The 15889-nt window shown below is 41.3% G+C and overlaps 1 protein-coding gene across 2 annotated transcripts in view; it reads left to right on the plus strand.

Moving 5' to 3' along the window:
- The window catches only part of AIDA (axin interactor, dorsalization associated), a 28795-nt gene that overhangs the window by 2562 nt on the left and 10344 nt on the right, over positions 1–15889 (plus strand). For both annotated transcript variants that reach the window (XM_014252869.2, XM_005523311.3), the window contains exons 2-6: positions 1288–1357; positions 7936–7989; positions 9922–9976; positions 15229–15292; positions 15732–15838. In XM_014252869.2, coding sequence (XP_014108344.1) covers positions 1288–1357; positions 7936–7989; positions 9922–9976; positions 15229–15292; positions 15732–15838 — 350 coding nt within the window. The remainder of the gene's footprint in view (positions 1–1287; positions 1358–7935; positions 7990–9921; positions 9977–15228; positions 15293–15731; positions 15839–15889) is intronic.

The raw sequence follows: 15889 nt of genomic DNA on the forward strand, positions 1-15889 counted from the left end.
GCTGCTATGGTGATCTGTTTCCTTAAATCATTACTTTAAAGTGCCCTTTCTCTGTGTCCTTTGTATCATAGGGCAGGCAGTAGGCAAGGAATGCACTTTTGGATTCAAGCATGTTTATGCTTTTTGTCTTTTCTCAACCCCGGTATTTCTCCATTTTTGAAGGGGGACACCACCAAGTTGTGCTGTTTCCTTATTCTGTTTGGTTGTATTTTCCCTGGTGAGAGTTAAAAGCTATAGTGGCCTCAATCAGTATGAACATTTTTTGAGAGCTGATTTTGAGGAAAAGCAAAGCAGTTGAGTTCTAATTTTTGTTCCTGCCACAGCCTTTGACAACAAACTGTCCTGCTGGATGCATCTTGATGTATGTATTTTATAAACCCCTCCTAAAGCTGGGCCGATGCCCACAGCAGTGGTGGAGAGAAGTAGAGTCCCTTTCACAGGGCAAACTTGTGAGGTTCCAGGAGGAAGCCTGTTGTGATGTCCCTGGGTTTCCCCTCAACCCCTGTCCTCTCTCTCTCTCTGCTTGTAAAAAAAATTATTTACAGGGAATGGCAACAATTGCCCAGAAGTTTTGCTTGTTTAATGTCCTCCTTCCTCCCGGGACGGAAACTGTAACTCTTCCCGTAGCTTCCCTCCAGCTTCCTTTCGCTTTCTCGAGCTGTTTGCTTACTGTTACTTTCCAAACCCCTTGGTACTCCTGCCTTGGTGATGACAAGGGGTGGGGTTTGTGCTCCGCCTGTGATGCTGACAGGCACAAATGTGAGCGGATCCACCCTGAGAGCCTGGGCCAAGCCGCCCTGTGCCTGGCTTCCAGAGCTGGGAGTGTGTGCCACGGCTTAGGGCGCCCTCACCCGAGACCCCCGGCATCCCACTCGCCTCAGCCGCTCCCTGGGAAATGCATGTGGGACTGCACCACAGCGGGTCTTCACAAAGGCTGGGGTTTGTTATTATAAAAGAAGGGGGTTGTGAGAGGAAAAAAGTCAGTGCTTGTAAAAAGGGCTTTTGGCTAAAAGGACCCTCTTACCTGTTCTCCCTTCACGATGCATTAGTCTTTCCTGCCTAATGTAGTTGCACACTTTGTCCACCTTCTGGGGTGTTTTCTTAAGTATGGGCTACCATGACTATAGAAAACTGTTTCAAAGGACAAAAACAAACCAAAAACACAACAATAAAACCAACCCAGACCTCTTTGGTCTGTGAACCTTTTGGCTAACACATTTTCTGGAGCTGGGGTGTGTGTGTGTTTGTGTTGTGTTTCCACTCTACAATTTTCTTTTCCCCATCCAGATTAGCAAGGCACCTCCAGAAAGAGGCGCAGTCTCAGCACAACAACTCGGAATTCACAGAAGATCAAAAGGTGAGTACTGCTGTTTGCTCAGGCAAGGGGCTTGACTCATAGATGTTGATGTGTGTTATGATTTTTTATCTTGCAGGCCAGAGCCTTATGAGATCTTTTTTCCTCCTGCAATATACGCAAACAGAAACAGAGCCCAGCGTGGCTAAAATGGTTGCTGTCATTAGATGTGAGGAATGCTCTGCTCTGCTATTGAATGTTAGGCATGCTGGCCAGAATCCTTCATAACCTGGGTGTTTTTTTTGGTTTTTTTTTTTTGGAGTAATGTTTGATAACTTACTTATTCAACATTGGCACAATTTATGTCATGAGTTCTGAATACAAAACATCTTGAATTGCAGACATTGAGGGTGTGTGAGGGGGATGAAAGCTTAACATGTAACACCTGACAGGGAAGGGTCCTGGCAGGCAGAATACTCCCTAGCAGCCTCTTAGAATGTTACTTGTTTATAATCTTTCAAAATATTGAAATTTCTTTACTCCTCCCTCTCTCCCCTCAGTTGAAAAGGCTGTTTCTTGTCCCAGCAACATGCTACTGCAGTTCTGTAGTGGGATTTAAGTGAACTCATGCACTCAAACATTTACTGAAAAGTAAAATCTTTTGAGATATGAGGTCCTGCTAAATTTCCTTGTCTTCTATAAAGGCATGTATATTTTAGGAATAAAAAACAAGAGACATGCATTTCCAGATTTCCCTGTCATAAGATCACTTGGTTGAGCAATGCTGTTACCTGAAAATAGACATTTGCTAGCTCAGAATCTCGCCAATGGTAATAATAGGATGCTAGAGTAATGGGAGATGTGCCTGGGAATGTAAGTCCTGAAAACAGGTGCTGGCTACAGAAATTCGAGATGAACTTGATGTGTGTAAAGAAGCTCAAAGCAACTCACCTTTATATAGACTCTGAGAGATGTTTGTAGCTGTTTTCTTGATGTGTACCAATATGAAAAGCAAAGACCTGGTCTTCCATGTTCTGCTTATCTTCTGCAAAGATGATAAAGCTCATGAGTGCCTTAAACAGAGCCATAATTTTGGAGAAGGATTTGGTCCACTTTTCCTGAACTGTAAGCTATGAGAGCCTTGTTAATGTTGGACAGCTGTTTATTCCTTGAATGCTTCTGCTCTCCCTCCCTTGCTGGTAGCTTTCTCCATCATTCTCAGCTAGAGTCATCTTTACTGCGTGTTTCCCCTCTGTGGAGACTTTTGAAAATGTAGTTACTTCATGAAGGCGAAGCTGTTAATCTCACTTGTGGAGACATCATCTCCTGTGAGTATGGGAACCAGAACCACACAGGGCTTTGCCTCCAGATGTTCCCTGAGTCTTATGAAAAGGACCTTGGACCAGATTGTGGAAGTGAATGAGGTCAGCCATGAGGGAAGGCCTGGGGGGCTCAGGAAGTGAAGATAACTGACCTCAGATGTTTCGTGCACAAGTGCTGTCATGTCTTAAGGCAACAATCTTCTGAAAAGAAAAAAAGTAATGGGTGGTGGTTTTACATCCTAGCAGAGTGATACCCGTTTCCAAACCTGATATAATTTATAAAAGAGGATGGCATTTTTATCACTTACTGGTTTTTGCAGATCATTAAGTGGCTGATGAACTGCATCTTTGAGTCTGGTTATCAAATAGCAGTGCCTGATTCACTAGCCACATGCACAAACCAATTCCCCCACATTTTGTTGAAAGAACACTTTATCTCTTCTACCATGAGGAATGCTAGTCACAAAAAAAAATTGTGACCAGAGTCTTGCTATTGCTTAGAAAAAACACTTAAAACTTGCATAGCAAAATCTCTGATGTAGAGCTCCTTGCTGTGCTGGTCTTCTATATTTCTGCAGGACCTCAGCCAGTGTATCATCTAATGATTACCACTAATTACTATCATCACTAATATCATTCATGTGGCATGTGGCTGGAGGGCTTGATGCATGCTGGGTTTACAAGAAGTTTGATTAAATAGAAATGTATCTTCTTCCTTGCTGCCCTTCCAAATATCAGCTACAAATCAGTAACTTTTGCTCATCTGTTCTCCTGCCAGTGCATGCTTTTTCCTCCTGGTTCCCAAAAATCTCTGTCTCTAATAGCTTGACTTTCTCATACTCATTATGTATATTTCATAAGAGCCACTTTTTTTTTCTTTTTTCTTTTTTTTTTTAACTGCGGAAGAGTCTGTAACTTTCAGAGTTTGCTTATCTGATGTCACTGGCCAAGGCTATGTGCAGAATTTCATAGATTGAAAGGCCATGAAGCTAATTATGATTTCTTACTTGCTTGTCCTACCCTCATTGCAGTCTTTTTGTAGATTTTCAGTCATCTGTTTTCCAAAGGACCATACATACTGCTGAGAATTGTTGTGAGGCTGTTGTTTCTTGACCTGCCCTGTGGGGAAGGTAGATTTCAACAGTGATCCAAAGGGATGCTACTTTCTTTACAGCTGCAGAGAAAGGACAAGACCAGGTTCAAATCCTGATCCCTATCTGTCTGTATGAACTTTTACCACAATTTGGTTTATTTCACGCATCGCAGGTGGCGTTACAGTGCAGATATGGCCACACAAAAATTGATGGTGTGTTACTTGCTAATGTAATCATACAATCTGTTAATCTAAGAAGATTTGACAGATACCACCAGTTTCTTTCCTGGCCATCCTGTGAGCCAGTTATCATTTATCTTCTAATACATGTATTGTTTATGGCATGAATTCAGGCTTTTAAATAATCGTATCTTTCAATTTTTGCTCTAAAGGATCAGTTTTGAAATACTGTATGCTACTTGCCTTGAGAGAGCAGACTCCATATTTTGTTGTTCACTCCTGTATTTTCAAATTCTGATGGGTTGTCATCTTATAGCTATTGCTGGACATAATTCTGGAGTTCTAGTCCTTAGGGAAGGCTCTGTCTTGCGTAATTGACAGTGCTGGAATCTTCATTAGTGATTGTGAATTTTATTGAAGAATTTCTTTGCAGATCCTGTAAACAGAAAATCATTGTGTTTAGTCTCCCTTCAACAGCTATAAAGAGGCTGTGCAACAGTTTTGTCTCCTAGAGGCAGCATGTATGGAATACTAAGAGATAGAGCTACTGGTGAATTTACCTCAGTCTTAACATTTTGAATACTGCTGTTCTTTGTTTTATCCCCATTCTCTAAAAATCCCATCTTCATTCATGATCAGCCACTGTGTTTTGTGATAGGAATTGTTCAAGTTAGGTTTGGCCATGTCTATCAGCTTGCTTCCAGCTACAGTTACTCTCACCCAGTTCTCTGTGCAATAAATGTGACCTTTAAAGCCCTCTTCCAACCACAGTTGTTGCTTCTCGTGTAACTGTTTTTGTGCTATGCTGAGTTCTCATCAGTGTTAGAAAATCCTGCTTTTGAAGCAATGATAACTTGCTGAAATATGAGCACTGTTGAAGAGTCTTAGCATGATTCATTAAACTACTGGTCTTCTAACAGCCTAAACTCCAGTTAAAGCCAAGCTCTGCTCTGGCTCTGTGTTTGTGCAAACAACTTTGCCTGCATTACAGTTAGCACAGTCATTACTCAAACAACTGCTCTGAAGAAACCTTGACTACGAGATCAACTGACTTTTCCCCATTCTAATCACAAGTTTACATGAAACTGAGTCTAAACTATTTTAAACTAGCAAAGTTAATTATGACTTCAGTCTTTCTAATGAGATGCAGAAGTTTTCCCTGCTGCAAAAAGGAGCCTTTGCATGGGATAGTTGCAGCTGAAAATGACAGCAGTGTTTAGCTGCATTTTTAACTTTTGGGTTGGGTGTGGTCCCTTAAAAAAATAGTTATGAATAATGCCTGCTGGGAGCTTGCCATATTTCAATAGATTCCATATAAAACCTATTCTTTACTATTTTAAGACTCCCAAACTCTCTTCAATTAATCTGTTTCTAGAGCCATTATTGCCCTTCAGCCCCCAGGAGCCAGAGGACACACATTTTGTATTGCTCTTTGTTCTGTGAAGAGATTCCTAGTTTGGGCAGTTCTCAGAACACACAGTTACAAATCTGCGGGATAGGGAATAGTGGAGTGGTTGAATTTACTGGTGAATTGACAAAAAAGATAGGGTCTGAGCAGTGCTTCTGAGATCTAATTTATGGTGTGGGCTTAAGGAGAGACCAGAAAGGACAGAGCCAGGTGAAAATTTGTTCGCATGTTCTTGTTCTGTGGTGGATCATGGAAACTGTGCTATGTGCTGGTACCCTGCAAATTCATAGCTCTCTTTCTGTTGTGCAAGTGGAGGAGTTTTGATCTCACACAGAATGGGCATGCTCTTTGCTCAGCAGTCAACACCCAAACCATTGGAACAGCTGGACTTTTGCAAATGCTGGAGCTGTAGTCAAACCTCAGAGATTCTCCTCCCTTCCCCAGGGAACCTGTGGATTCCTTTCTTTTATCCATTATTTCACACCTTCCTCTTTAAGAATCTACCTTTGCAAATATATTTTTTCAGATGCTCACAAATATAAAAAGGAATTCCTTTTGCTATACTGCAGCTGATTAGATTGATATAGTGTGTTCTCATTCTAGGGACTGAGGATCTGCTTCTGCAGTACCACTTGGTGTCCTCCCACCCAGCCTGGCAGTACATGCAAATAAATCCACAACAGTATGCAGTGTGGGTCTGAAAGTCTCAAAGTGAGCTCTGGACTCTATGTGTTCTTTTCCATTTCCAAATACCTATGTTTTTCCAAGCTGTGCTGGAAATACAGTCACAGGTCTCTGTTGTGTAGCAGAATTTTTTTGGGGGAGGAGGGAGTTTGTTGACTGAACAGTATGTCCTGTGTTAATAGGCATCACTCGCTGTTCTCTGGGAAGGTGCTCAGAAGAACTAAAGTTTTTGAAAGAGCTCCATACAATGGACAGTGATAAAAATGACGAAGATGTAAAGTCTGGCCTAGTGCCATGTTGTAACAATGGGGAGATGCCAGCTGGGGAGAAATGGCTTCAAAAACTTTGATGAGCCTGTGGCGGCAGATCAAAAACAGTTATCTGAGGCTTTTGCACACTCCAGCTGTTGGCTCTGCCCTTGAGGTATTGATGTGTGATCTACTTATGATTCAGCTCCCAAACTCTTTCAGCTTTCAGTGTGGCCTAAGGTAAACTGAAACTGCAGTCACATAGTTTTTATCCCAGCCTGTTGAAACTACTGGGGGCCTAGGAGCTGATTGAGAAGGATTTGTGACATCCCTTTGCAGGAGAGCCAGAACAGGTGACGGGGGAGGTACCTTGCCTAGTTTTTATCTGCTGTTATCAACCTCTTGGAGTCCAAAGAATATAACCTTCCTTTTGGATTTAATTGACACTGCATAGCTTGCCAGGTGCCCATACTCTTGAAGTTATTTGATGCTAGAATTGTGCTCTAGGAAATCTTTTCCTACCTTTGCATCCAGCTTGTGGAGGAGCTGTTTTTATACTGCTGGATTTAAAAGGAGAGAATGAGTTACAGGTGCTTATGTATACTTTACTTATTTCATCTGGGGGGAAATTTAATTTTAATTTGAAAGTAAACCGCTTTTCATTATAGCTTCATTGTTGCTGGTTTTCTTGCCCTATAAATGTTCCACAGAGTATTTTGTGTTTTTATCTGGCCCTTATTTCTGCAGATGGCCTGAGTTTTTCTTCACAAAAAGGTTTTAGTCAATGAACAAACTTGTGATGGTCAGGAAAAATACACTGGGGAGTTGTGATGTCACTTGATGTCACTAATAGAAGTCTTAACTCCTCCTTTCAGCTGTCAGTAACATAAACAAATGTAACTTGCTGGAGCATCTTACTTTTTGAGACATAAAAGCTTAAAACTGTCTTCAAAGCAAGACTGCTTGCAATGGGCTATTCTGAAGTCCTTTTCTCTCTTCTACATTTTTAAATGAAAATGAGAAATTACTTCACAGTTCTGCTCACAGATGTTTTAGATTGCTAACGAGTTTGAATTCAGGCATATATTGCATGATTCACTCAGAGTTTAAATATCTTAAAATCACAAAAATAGAGATTTATAAACATAATCCACCTTTAGACTTCCTCTCCCACCAAAACCCACAGGAGTGGGCTGTGTTTTTTTAGGGCTGAAATACTGGGCTGCAGTAATGTCTAATGTGGGTGGACTTGGTCTGCTGAGCTTGGGAGCTTGGTAGAGGAGCTGTAGGCCTGGCTCCTGAAAGGGAAAATCAGCACAAACCACTCAGGTTCTCAGGAGGTAATACACTGCTTGGCTTGGAATTTTTATTTTTTTTTTGCAGTCCTCTATCACCTGAGAGCAGTTGAATTTATAAACAGTTTATGATGTGATAGGCAATATTACAGTTTCTGCAGAGTGAATGACCCCCATCTGTGTTGTTGGGCTGTGGGAAGGGAGTTAAGTGGCAGATATCTTTCATCTGTTGTGCTTTCAGCAAATCCTGCTTGCCTATAAAAAAAAGCTTCTGGTGCTGAATGGTGTGGTACTGAACAATAGACCTGAAATCTTTGCAAAAAAGTGCAACTGTTTGTGTTTACATACTTTAAAAGTGTCCATCTGGACAAATACAGTTTCAGTACTTAATTATTTTATTTTCCCTTTCAGAAAACCATAGCTAAAATTGCAACATGCTTGGAACTGAGGAGTGCAGCTTTACAGGTATAGCTCTTTTTCCTGACTTCATACTTTAGCAGCAGGTAACTGTAGAGCTTTTTAAAATTTGTTTACTGTCTTCAGAAATACCCAAACTTCTGAAAATGGAGTGAACACTTGGAATTTCCAGGTTGTCATTGTGATGGCTCAGGTGGCTGCCTTAAAAAAGACTGCAAGTGCTTGTATGAACATCTATTAGTGCTTGTACAGGAATTTAGCTCCACATCTTGTGTCTTTGGTTCTTTGCCTCATTTTCATCCTTCAGGACTGTTTAGTTTCTTTTCCTAGCCTGTGTGCAAGGTTAAAAAGATCACCAGAATGACCCTTAAACTTATTCAACTGCTTCACAAATCATAATATACCGCAAAGAAGAATGTGTGTATAGAATAAAAATTATTTTTTAGCAGTCATGAAAACTGGCAGTGCTCTAGGAAAAGGTGGGAAAACAATAATTTGTAATAACACTTTGGGCTTTTTTCTAGACTGAAATTAGATGTCATGGGAGTGGATATCGTTTTTTCTCAGCACATGCTTATCCCCAAAACAAAAAGCAAATGAGAGAAATTTCCAAAAGGCCGTGGATGGGGAAGGGATGAATCAAAGCTTGGGTTACTGGATTACCTCTTTGCCAAGAAAGAGTGATGACAGGCAAATTTTGTATCAAGTTACTCCCAGCAGCACTACCAAGTGCTTCATGTTGCTGGATAAGGTGCTGCTTTCAATTATCTGAGAGGCTGGACTTACAAGATGGGGGCTGACCAGTCTCAAGGCTGTGTAGAATTTGAAGAATTATTTGGTTACCTCTACCTGTTATTCTATTTTGAGCCAACCTGGGGTGTTTGAAGTGTTGCATTTGCTTGGCGTCCCTGTGACTTTGATGAGGGCCTGCATGTTCCACTGTGGAACTGCTTTGTGGGTCAGGTCACATCTGGGAGCAGCACCAGAAGCTGCAGCCATGTCATAACCTGGCAAGCTGGAGAGATGATGTTATGTAAGAACAGCCTTCCTTGCTGTTGATTCACCAGTAGTAAGTCAAGGATTTTGTAACCTTTTGAGAGGGTAAAAGTTTCTTGCATAACTTGGGGAGGTTATGGTTTCTTAGCAGAGGTTAAAGCAGTTAGTGAGAGTATCTTTTCCCACTCTCCTAACTTTGAGGATATAGCTGCTTTAGTATCCTTACACAGTCTTGCAGAAGGTACCTGTTCACTCTTGGACAAAATCAACGAAAAAACCTTGTTGGACCTTAAATGTTGAAAACAATGGGCAATCTTAAGGGGTGCCAAGGGTGCAATGACATAATAGGCAAGACCTGACCATGTACTCAGAGGAGAATGTCCAGTGCCAATCCTCTTATTTCCACTTCTTTTTATGCCAGCTCTGCCACTTATCTCAGAATAAGCTAATCTTACCAAACTGTTGGTGAGCTACTTCAGAATAAAAAAAAATTAAGAAATTTCTCTGTTGAGTTAGTCAGATAGGTTTACTGAGAACATGTATGTGCTACAGACAGAGGAGGAGAAAAGAAAGATGGGAATTCCTCTTCTATTTTCAGTGAGTTCTTGGCTGAGTTTTGTCAAGATCATCCTGTGTACTGTAATTTCTGCCAGTGTCACAATGTTGGACACATGTCTTGAAATGTGAATGTTCCAGTGTGCAGTAAGTAAGAATTTACAACTAGTTGGTTTAAAAATACTTACCTTGCATTAGAGCTTGGAATATTGGATAAGTCTGTTCTTAATTAGTGAGAAGTAACATAGTCTCTGCCTCACCTGTGAACCTGCCTTTTGTTGGGGAGATATTTTTGGGGGGATGTAGCTTTGTAGTAACTTGGTGTGCTTGAGCAAAGGAAGCACCTTGCATGCTTATTCTGAGATATGGTACATCTGCATGAGAGGAAGATGCATCCCAAGATCTGACTCTTTCTTTGTACTGTCCTAGTCCACCCAGTCGCAGGATGAGTTTAAGCTTGAGGATCTGAAGAAGTTGGAACCAAGTAAGTGGTATCTTTGTATTTTGAGTGCCATTTATCATGACATCATGCATCATGCAAGCAGGAATACTGACTAACCACATTGCAGCTCAACAGTGATGCTGGCTTTAGGACAGCAGACAAAACTTGATGTGTATTAAGGAATGTAATGCAAGTAATTGAAAAGTACAGTAACACAAATGCTTCAGGTAATATATTCACCATCATTTTCAAATAAGCAATTTGGGCACTGCTAATTTTTGCACAAAGCAGTATTTTAAGCTATCAGTAGTACATTATATAATTTACCTGCACATTTCTTATTTGAACTGTATTTCAACGCTTTGTGGTCTTCCTTCTTGCAGTATGACATTTATTTTTCCTTCTGAAAATATTTAACTTGTGCTCATGGTAGCCAATCACCTCCCACTGTAATGCTACCAGACCAAAGAATTTGAGAGTCAAAGTGAGGATGTGAGTCAGTCTTTGAAGGGTTTCGTGTGATGTTTTTTCCCCAACTGATCCTGGGTCAGGTCTTGGTATGGCAATCCAGAAATAACTTTTTCATATAGGAAGTATCTATTTATCTGCTTCATTTTCCTTCCTGTAACACTGGCTGTTTTGTTCTCAAAGCATCCTTATGATTAGAGCTTCCACATCTACACAATATTATCCTGAATGTTAATGTTTCTTCAATTTTCAGGGAACAGGAAATGTGGAAGAGCTTCTTTCACACTGACTGAAGTTGGTTTTATTTTGCTTATGACACAATTGTAACATTAAGCAGCATCTTGGGGAAAAATATGACGGGCAGGCAAGTGTTTCCCCTTCATGAGTAGGTTGAGCTTCTCTGCAGAGGATCCTACAAGGGAGCTTGTTAAGAAGTGGTGCACTGAGCTAAGCTTCCTAATATCTTTACCAAAATGTAGAGTCCAAATGCTCTTAAACTTTTCCCTGAAAGTGAAAAGTGAAGGTGTGTTACAAAACTGCTGAGTCTTATGGGTGAAGACCTTAACTCAGGAAAGGGTTTAACTGTGTGTTGGGATATTCGGTCTTCCTTACTCTACATGTTACATGTCTGCCCTCTGAATCCTCTGACTTGGGATTTTTCTGTATAGATACTGCTGCTCTCTGCTTACAAAGTATTTAAAATGTTGTAATCATTGAATGACTGTGGATTTTAGACTCCATTGTGCAAATGCCCTGTGAGTGACTGAATGATGGAAGAGAGACTGGAATCCTGTCCAAAATTTCAATTATGGTGCAACAGCCCAGTTGCTTATCTTGCCCTCCATCAGAGAATTGATTTTTAGCTGGCAAAAAAACTGCTCAGCAGTGTGAAGTGCATTCAGCCCACACCTCATACAACAAGCAACTATATTAAAACTGAGGAAGAGTGTGTGGCCATCAGTTTTCAAATACACTGAGTTATTTTCCTTGGAGGAGAACGGGTGCTTCTACAACAACAATCGAACATTGCTGTTCCTAATGCTGCTGTCTTACTTGGATGGTTCTGGCCTCTTTCTCTCTGAATTGTGCCTTTGTTTTATGGTTTTTAAATGTATCTTGAATAGAGTAAATCTTAATCAGGCCAATACCAGCCATTTCATAAAATGCACCGTGAAGTGTTTTAATTTGCATGTTGTCAATTTTCTTTTGCATCCCACCAGAAAAAGCTAAAAAAATCTGGGCTGGCAATGCAAATAAGTGATTCCTTTGTTAGGTCAAGCCATTCCATGAGGGTGGAACAAAAACAGCTATTCATACAAAACAGCTATTCACACAATTTGGCTTGTTTTAATTACTTTCGTGCCTGAAGCTGTCAGAATGGTTTTGGTGTTGTTATAACAACCAGGGCCCTTAGATTTACTTTTTTTTTTCCCCCTTAATCTTGTGTTGTCGAGTTCTAACTTTTCCTGCTTGAGCTTGCATTTCATGCAGCTTGGAAAGTGGAGCAGTTGGCTACTTCTGTTTGTTTATAGGATTTGTCACTGAATAGTTTGTGCTGGAATAATGCTACAGGAGGTTCCATACATACAAATAGTTCTTTTGAGGCTGCACTGTGTGAATTCATTGTTAACACACTGGATCTCACAAATCCATTTCTTTGTGGAAGTTTATACCAGTGTTAGAATACACAGTACAAATGGACAGTCTGGGGCATCCCTTGTGCTTGGGTGATAATTATAAGACAAGTGGATACTGGGTTGTACTGGGGAGTGTGGTGCCTGAATTGTTTTATGTTGTCTATTCAAAAACAAGTCAGTACAGGTATCAGAAAAAAATCACTGTCACAGAAAATCTAAGTGGACAGTGGTCTTTACTAAGTTAATGTGTCCTGACCTTCTGGCTTATGTTGATAATTTCTTTTGAAATCTTTCAAGAGAGAGCCAACTGCTGATAAAATCAGGCTGTGAGGATGGTGAAAGGCCTTGAGGGGAAGCCTTATGAGGAGTGGCTGAGGTCACTTGATCTGTTCAGGCTGGAGGAGACTGAGGTGAGACCTCACTGCAGTTACAACTTCCTCATGAGGGGCAGAGGAGGGCCAGGCACTGACCTCTGCTCTGTGATGACAGTGACAGGACCTGAGGCAATGGTCTGAAGTTGTCAGGAGAGGTTTAGGTTGGAGATCAGGAAAAGGTGCTAGACCCAGAGGGTGGTTGGGCACTGCTACAGGATCCCCTGGGAAGTGGTCACAGCACTTGCCTGATAGAGTTCAAGAAGTGTTGGGACAATGCTCTCAGGCTCGTGGTACGACCTTTGGGGTGTCCTGTGCAGGGCCAGGAGTTGGACTGTGATGATCCTTGAGGGTCTCTTCCAACTCAGGAGATTCTGTGATTCTATGCAAATCGAAGTGACGCTGTCCAAAGTCACAAAAGGAAGGACAACTTCTGCACAAGAGCCTGCAGAACAGTATTTTTAAAAGATTTCTGTTGGAAATGTAATATAGGTGGAGGCCATGATGCTGGGATCTACCCATTAATTGCACTTGTGGAGAATTTTCTGGGAATCACGTTCTCAAGCAGCAACATTGCAGAGGGGAAGGGCTCTTTCTCACAGAGGTGAATTGTGGTCGTGAAAACAAAACAGAGATCCAAAAAAACCCAAACCAACCTTTTGAAGCTTGGATGTCTTACACAGCATTATAAGGGAGATTCCTGTTCATATTAACCTATTTGTTTTTTCCTGTGATCTGCTATTTTTATTTTAATAAACTGAAGCTTACACTTGTGGTAGATGCAAAGAGGATTTTCCTTTTCCTCAAAGTTTTATTGCTTAGGTTTTTTTTTTTTAGTGGCTTTGAATAAGTGTTTCACCAAGCTGAGTGTGGTGGGCCTGCTGCTTATCCTGTTGATCTTTAAAGGAGCACTTAAATTGCTGTGTGACAACTTTGCAAAATTATTTGCCATTGGTGGTGAGACAAGAATTGAAAGCTTTTTAATAACTTGAGCCACAACTTTGTGCAGCAAGAGGTTCTGCTTCTGAGCTGAACATTCAGCACCACATCTGATCCCGGCAGGACAGGAGTGCTCAGCCTCGGGCAGCAGCAGCAGGATTTTAGGTGCTGTAGAACTAACTGTTTGTCTCTTGCTGGGCTTTTGTCATTAGAGCTCTTTGGGCCCTCTAGTGATGCCTGAAGTGAATTACGAGGAGGGCTTTTTCAAGGGCTGCTCGTAAGAGGACCTGGTTATTAGAAGAGAGGGGTCTAGCACTTACCAACCTTTGGAAAGCAGGAGAGGAGCTACTGTGACACCTGTCTCTTCTGTTTAATGTACCTGTGATCTGTAGGAGATCTCACTTCACTGAGGTTTTCCTTCTGGGGTAGTTTCACTTTCTGTTTCTGATGTGATTTATCTCTCTGAGAGCTGGGGAATTCTGAGAGTAATAAAAATCCCCGTATTTTCCTGAACTTCAGCAGTGCTGGATGGTGACTGTCTGATGTTGATCAGCTGCTTTTCTGGTGGGAAGTGGCTGTGATTCTTAAGATTCATGTTGAGATCTGCATTACTGGTCCATCAGAGCAGCAGAAGTCTCTGGAGAGAGAGACATGGCATCAGTTTTGTCTGTCATCACAGCTCTGACTGAAGGCACTTTAAACCTTTCTCTGTATTTATCTATTGTGTCTGGCTGGGATCAGGCACTGATTAACCTCTCATGTCATAGCACAGAAATCAGAAAAAAAAATCAGAACGAGTAAAGACTTGAAAGACTTTTTAGTTTCTTTATAGTTTCCCCGAGGGATAATTTATTCTTAGAGCATTCAGATATGGTGTCTGGTAAGCTAATGCAGGAGCCCAGGCTGGTTGATGGGAATGTGAAGGCAGACATGGAAGCTGTCTTGCACTGGCTGAGTTGTAGTGTGCTCAAGCAGAGGGGCCTGGCAATGGCTCCTTAAGCATAACTGGTATTTAAGTACCTCTTGGTATTTGTGTAATCTGAACATCGTTTGAAAAGAGTCTTGTTCTCATTCAGTAGTCTCAAGGGGAGAATTCCTCTTCTCAGAGATTACTTATTGCAAAGTGAAGCTCTGTGAGGGGAGTCAGGGTTTTTTTTCTCTCTGCTCCCCCTACCAGTCTGGGATATTAATTTCCAATATAAATGGCAAAGGCATTCTCCATGGAATGCTAAAAATATAGGCGATGTCTCTGGGGCTTGGTGCTCAGATATTGTACTTTATCTCACCTGAATTTCACCAATCTGCCCAGACATACAAGGGCAGATAAAAAGAAAACAAAGCCATCACCACCACCAAACAAAACCCCCTAAACACATGACTGAAGAAGAAGAAAATCTCACCAAAGCTTTGTGTTAGCAGCATACTTGATCTCCCATGGTGGCTGCCTGAATGTACACCCACATATGCTGAAGTGTGTCAGCTCTGGAGGTTTCAGTCTGTTTGGAGCTGATGCCAGTAGCACCACCACCCTGCTCTCAATAGCCACCAAAAATTGATACCCTCACCCCGGAACTGTAGCTTTTTCTCATGAAGATTTTGGTTATTGCCACATTTATCTTCTCTATGTGGGTATGGTAGTAGTGATCTTGTACTGCAGTTGCAGTTCACCTGTCTGAATGTTATAGTGATACAGCTTTGGTCATAGCTGTGCTGGTGTTTGAAATACGAGAGAAGAGGGGTGTTTTTTGTATAATCTGATAATTTTTAAAATATTATTATTTGTGTGTGAAGATGCTGTCAGAATGGACATAGCTGTACAAAGTAGTAGAATTAATGCTGGTTTATGACTATGGATTTTTATTTTTTCCCTTCTCTCCAGTCTTAAAGAATATCCTTACTTACAATAAAGAGTTCCCCTTTGATGTTCAGCCTGTCCCACTCAGGTAAGAGAGAACTTCTTGTACATTCATGTACAGATATCTACCTGAAAGGGAGTACGGCCTGGACCTGGTGTGCATGTGAAACATTTCTAGAGCCATCTGCTTGCCAGACTGCTTTGTGTAAACTGGTTAATAAAAGAACTTTTGAATTCTGTTTGTCTAGGTACCACTAAAAATCAAGACCGTGCTTTTGGCAAAATCAGTACTTGGTACATCCCTACATCTCTCTGATCTTTACAGTATCATATCCTGGCTTTAGGCTCTGTGCTTTCTATTGCTCTGAGCTCCTGCAACTTCTGTCAAAGTCTGTAGGTAGAGGTAGAAGTTAAGAAGTATGAAATTACATTAAAGAGTGTTGTCCATGCTCAGAGGCTGGCTTGTGAATTGATAGTCAGGTGATGAGTGAGTGTTGGTCTCATTTCTTGTTTTTTTTGTTTTACAGGAAGATTTTAGCACCTGGAGAAGAGGAACACTTAGAGTTTGAGGAGGATGACGAGGAAGGAGGAGCTGGAGCAGGGTCTCCAGACTCTTTTCCTGCTAGAGTTCCAGGTAGGGGTACACACAAGCCTTGCCATACCAGCCTCTGTAGCATCTCTGAGT

This window comes from Pseudopodoces humilis, chromosome 3 (genome assembly GCF_049639895.1).
Source record: "Pseudopodoces humilis isolate 2021_Gansu_Grassland_sample_001 chromosome 3, ASM4963989v1, whole genome shotgun sequence".
Classification (NCBI taxonomy): Eukaryota; Metazoa; Chordata; class Aves; order Passeriformes; family Paridae; genus Pseudopodoces; species Pseudopodoces humilis.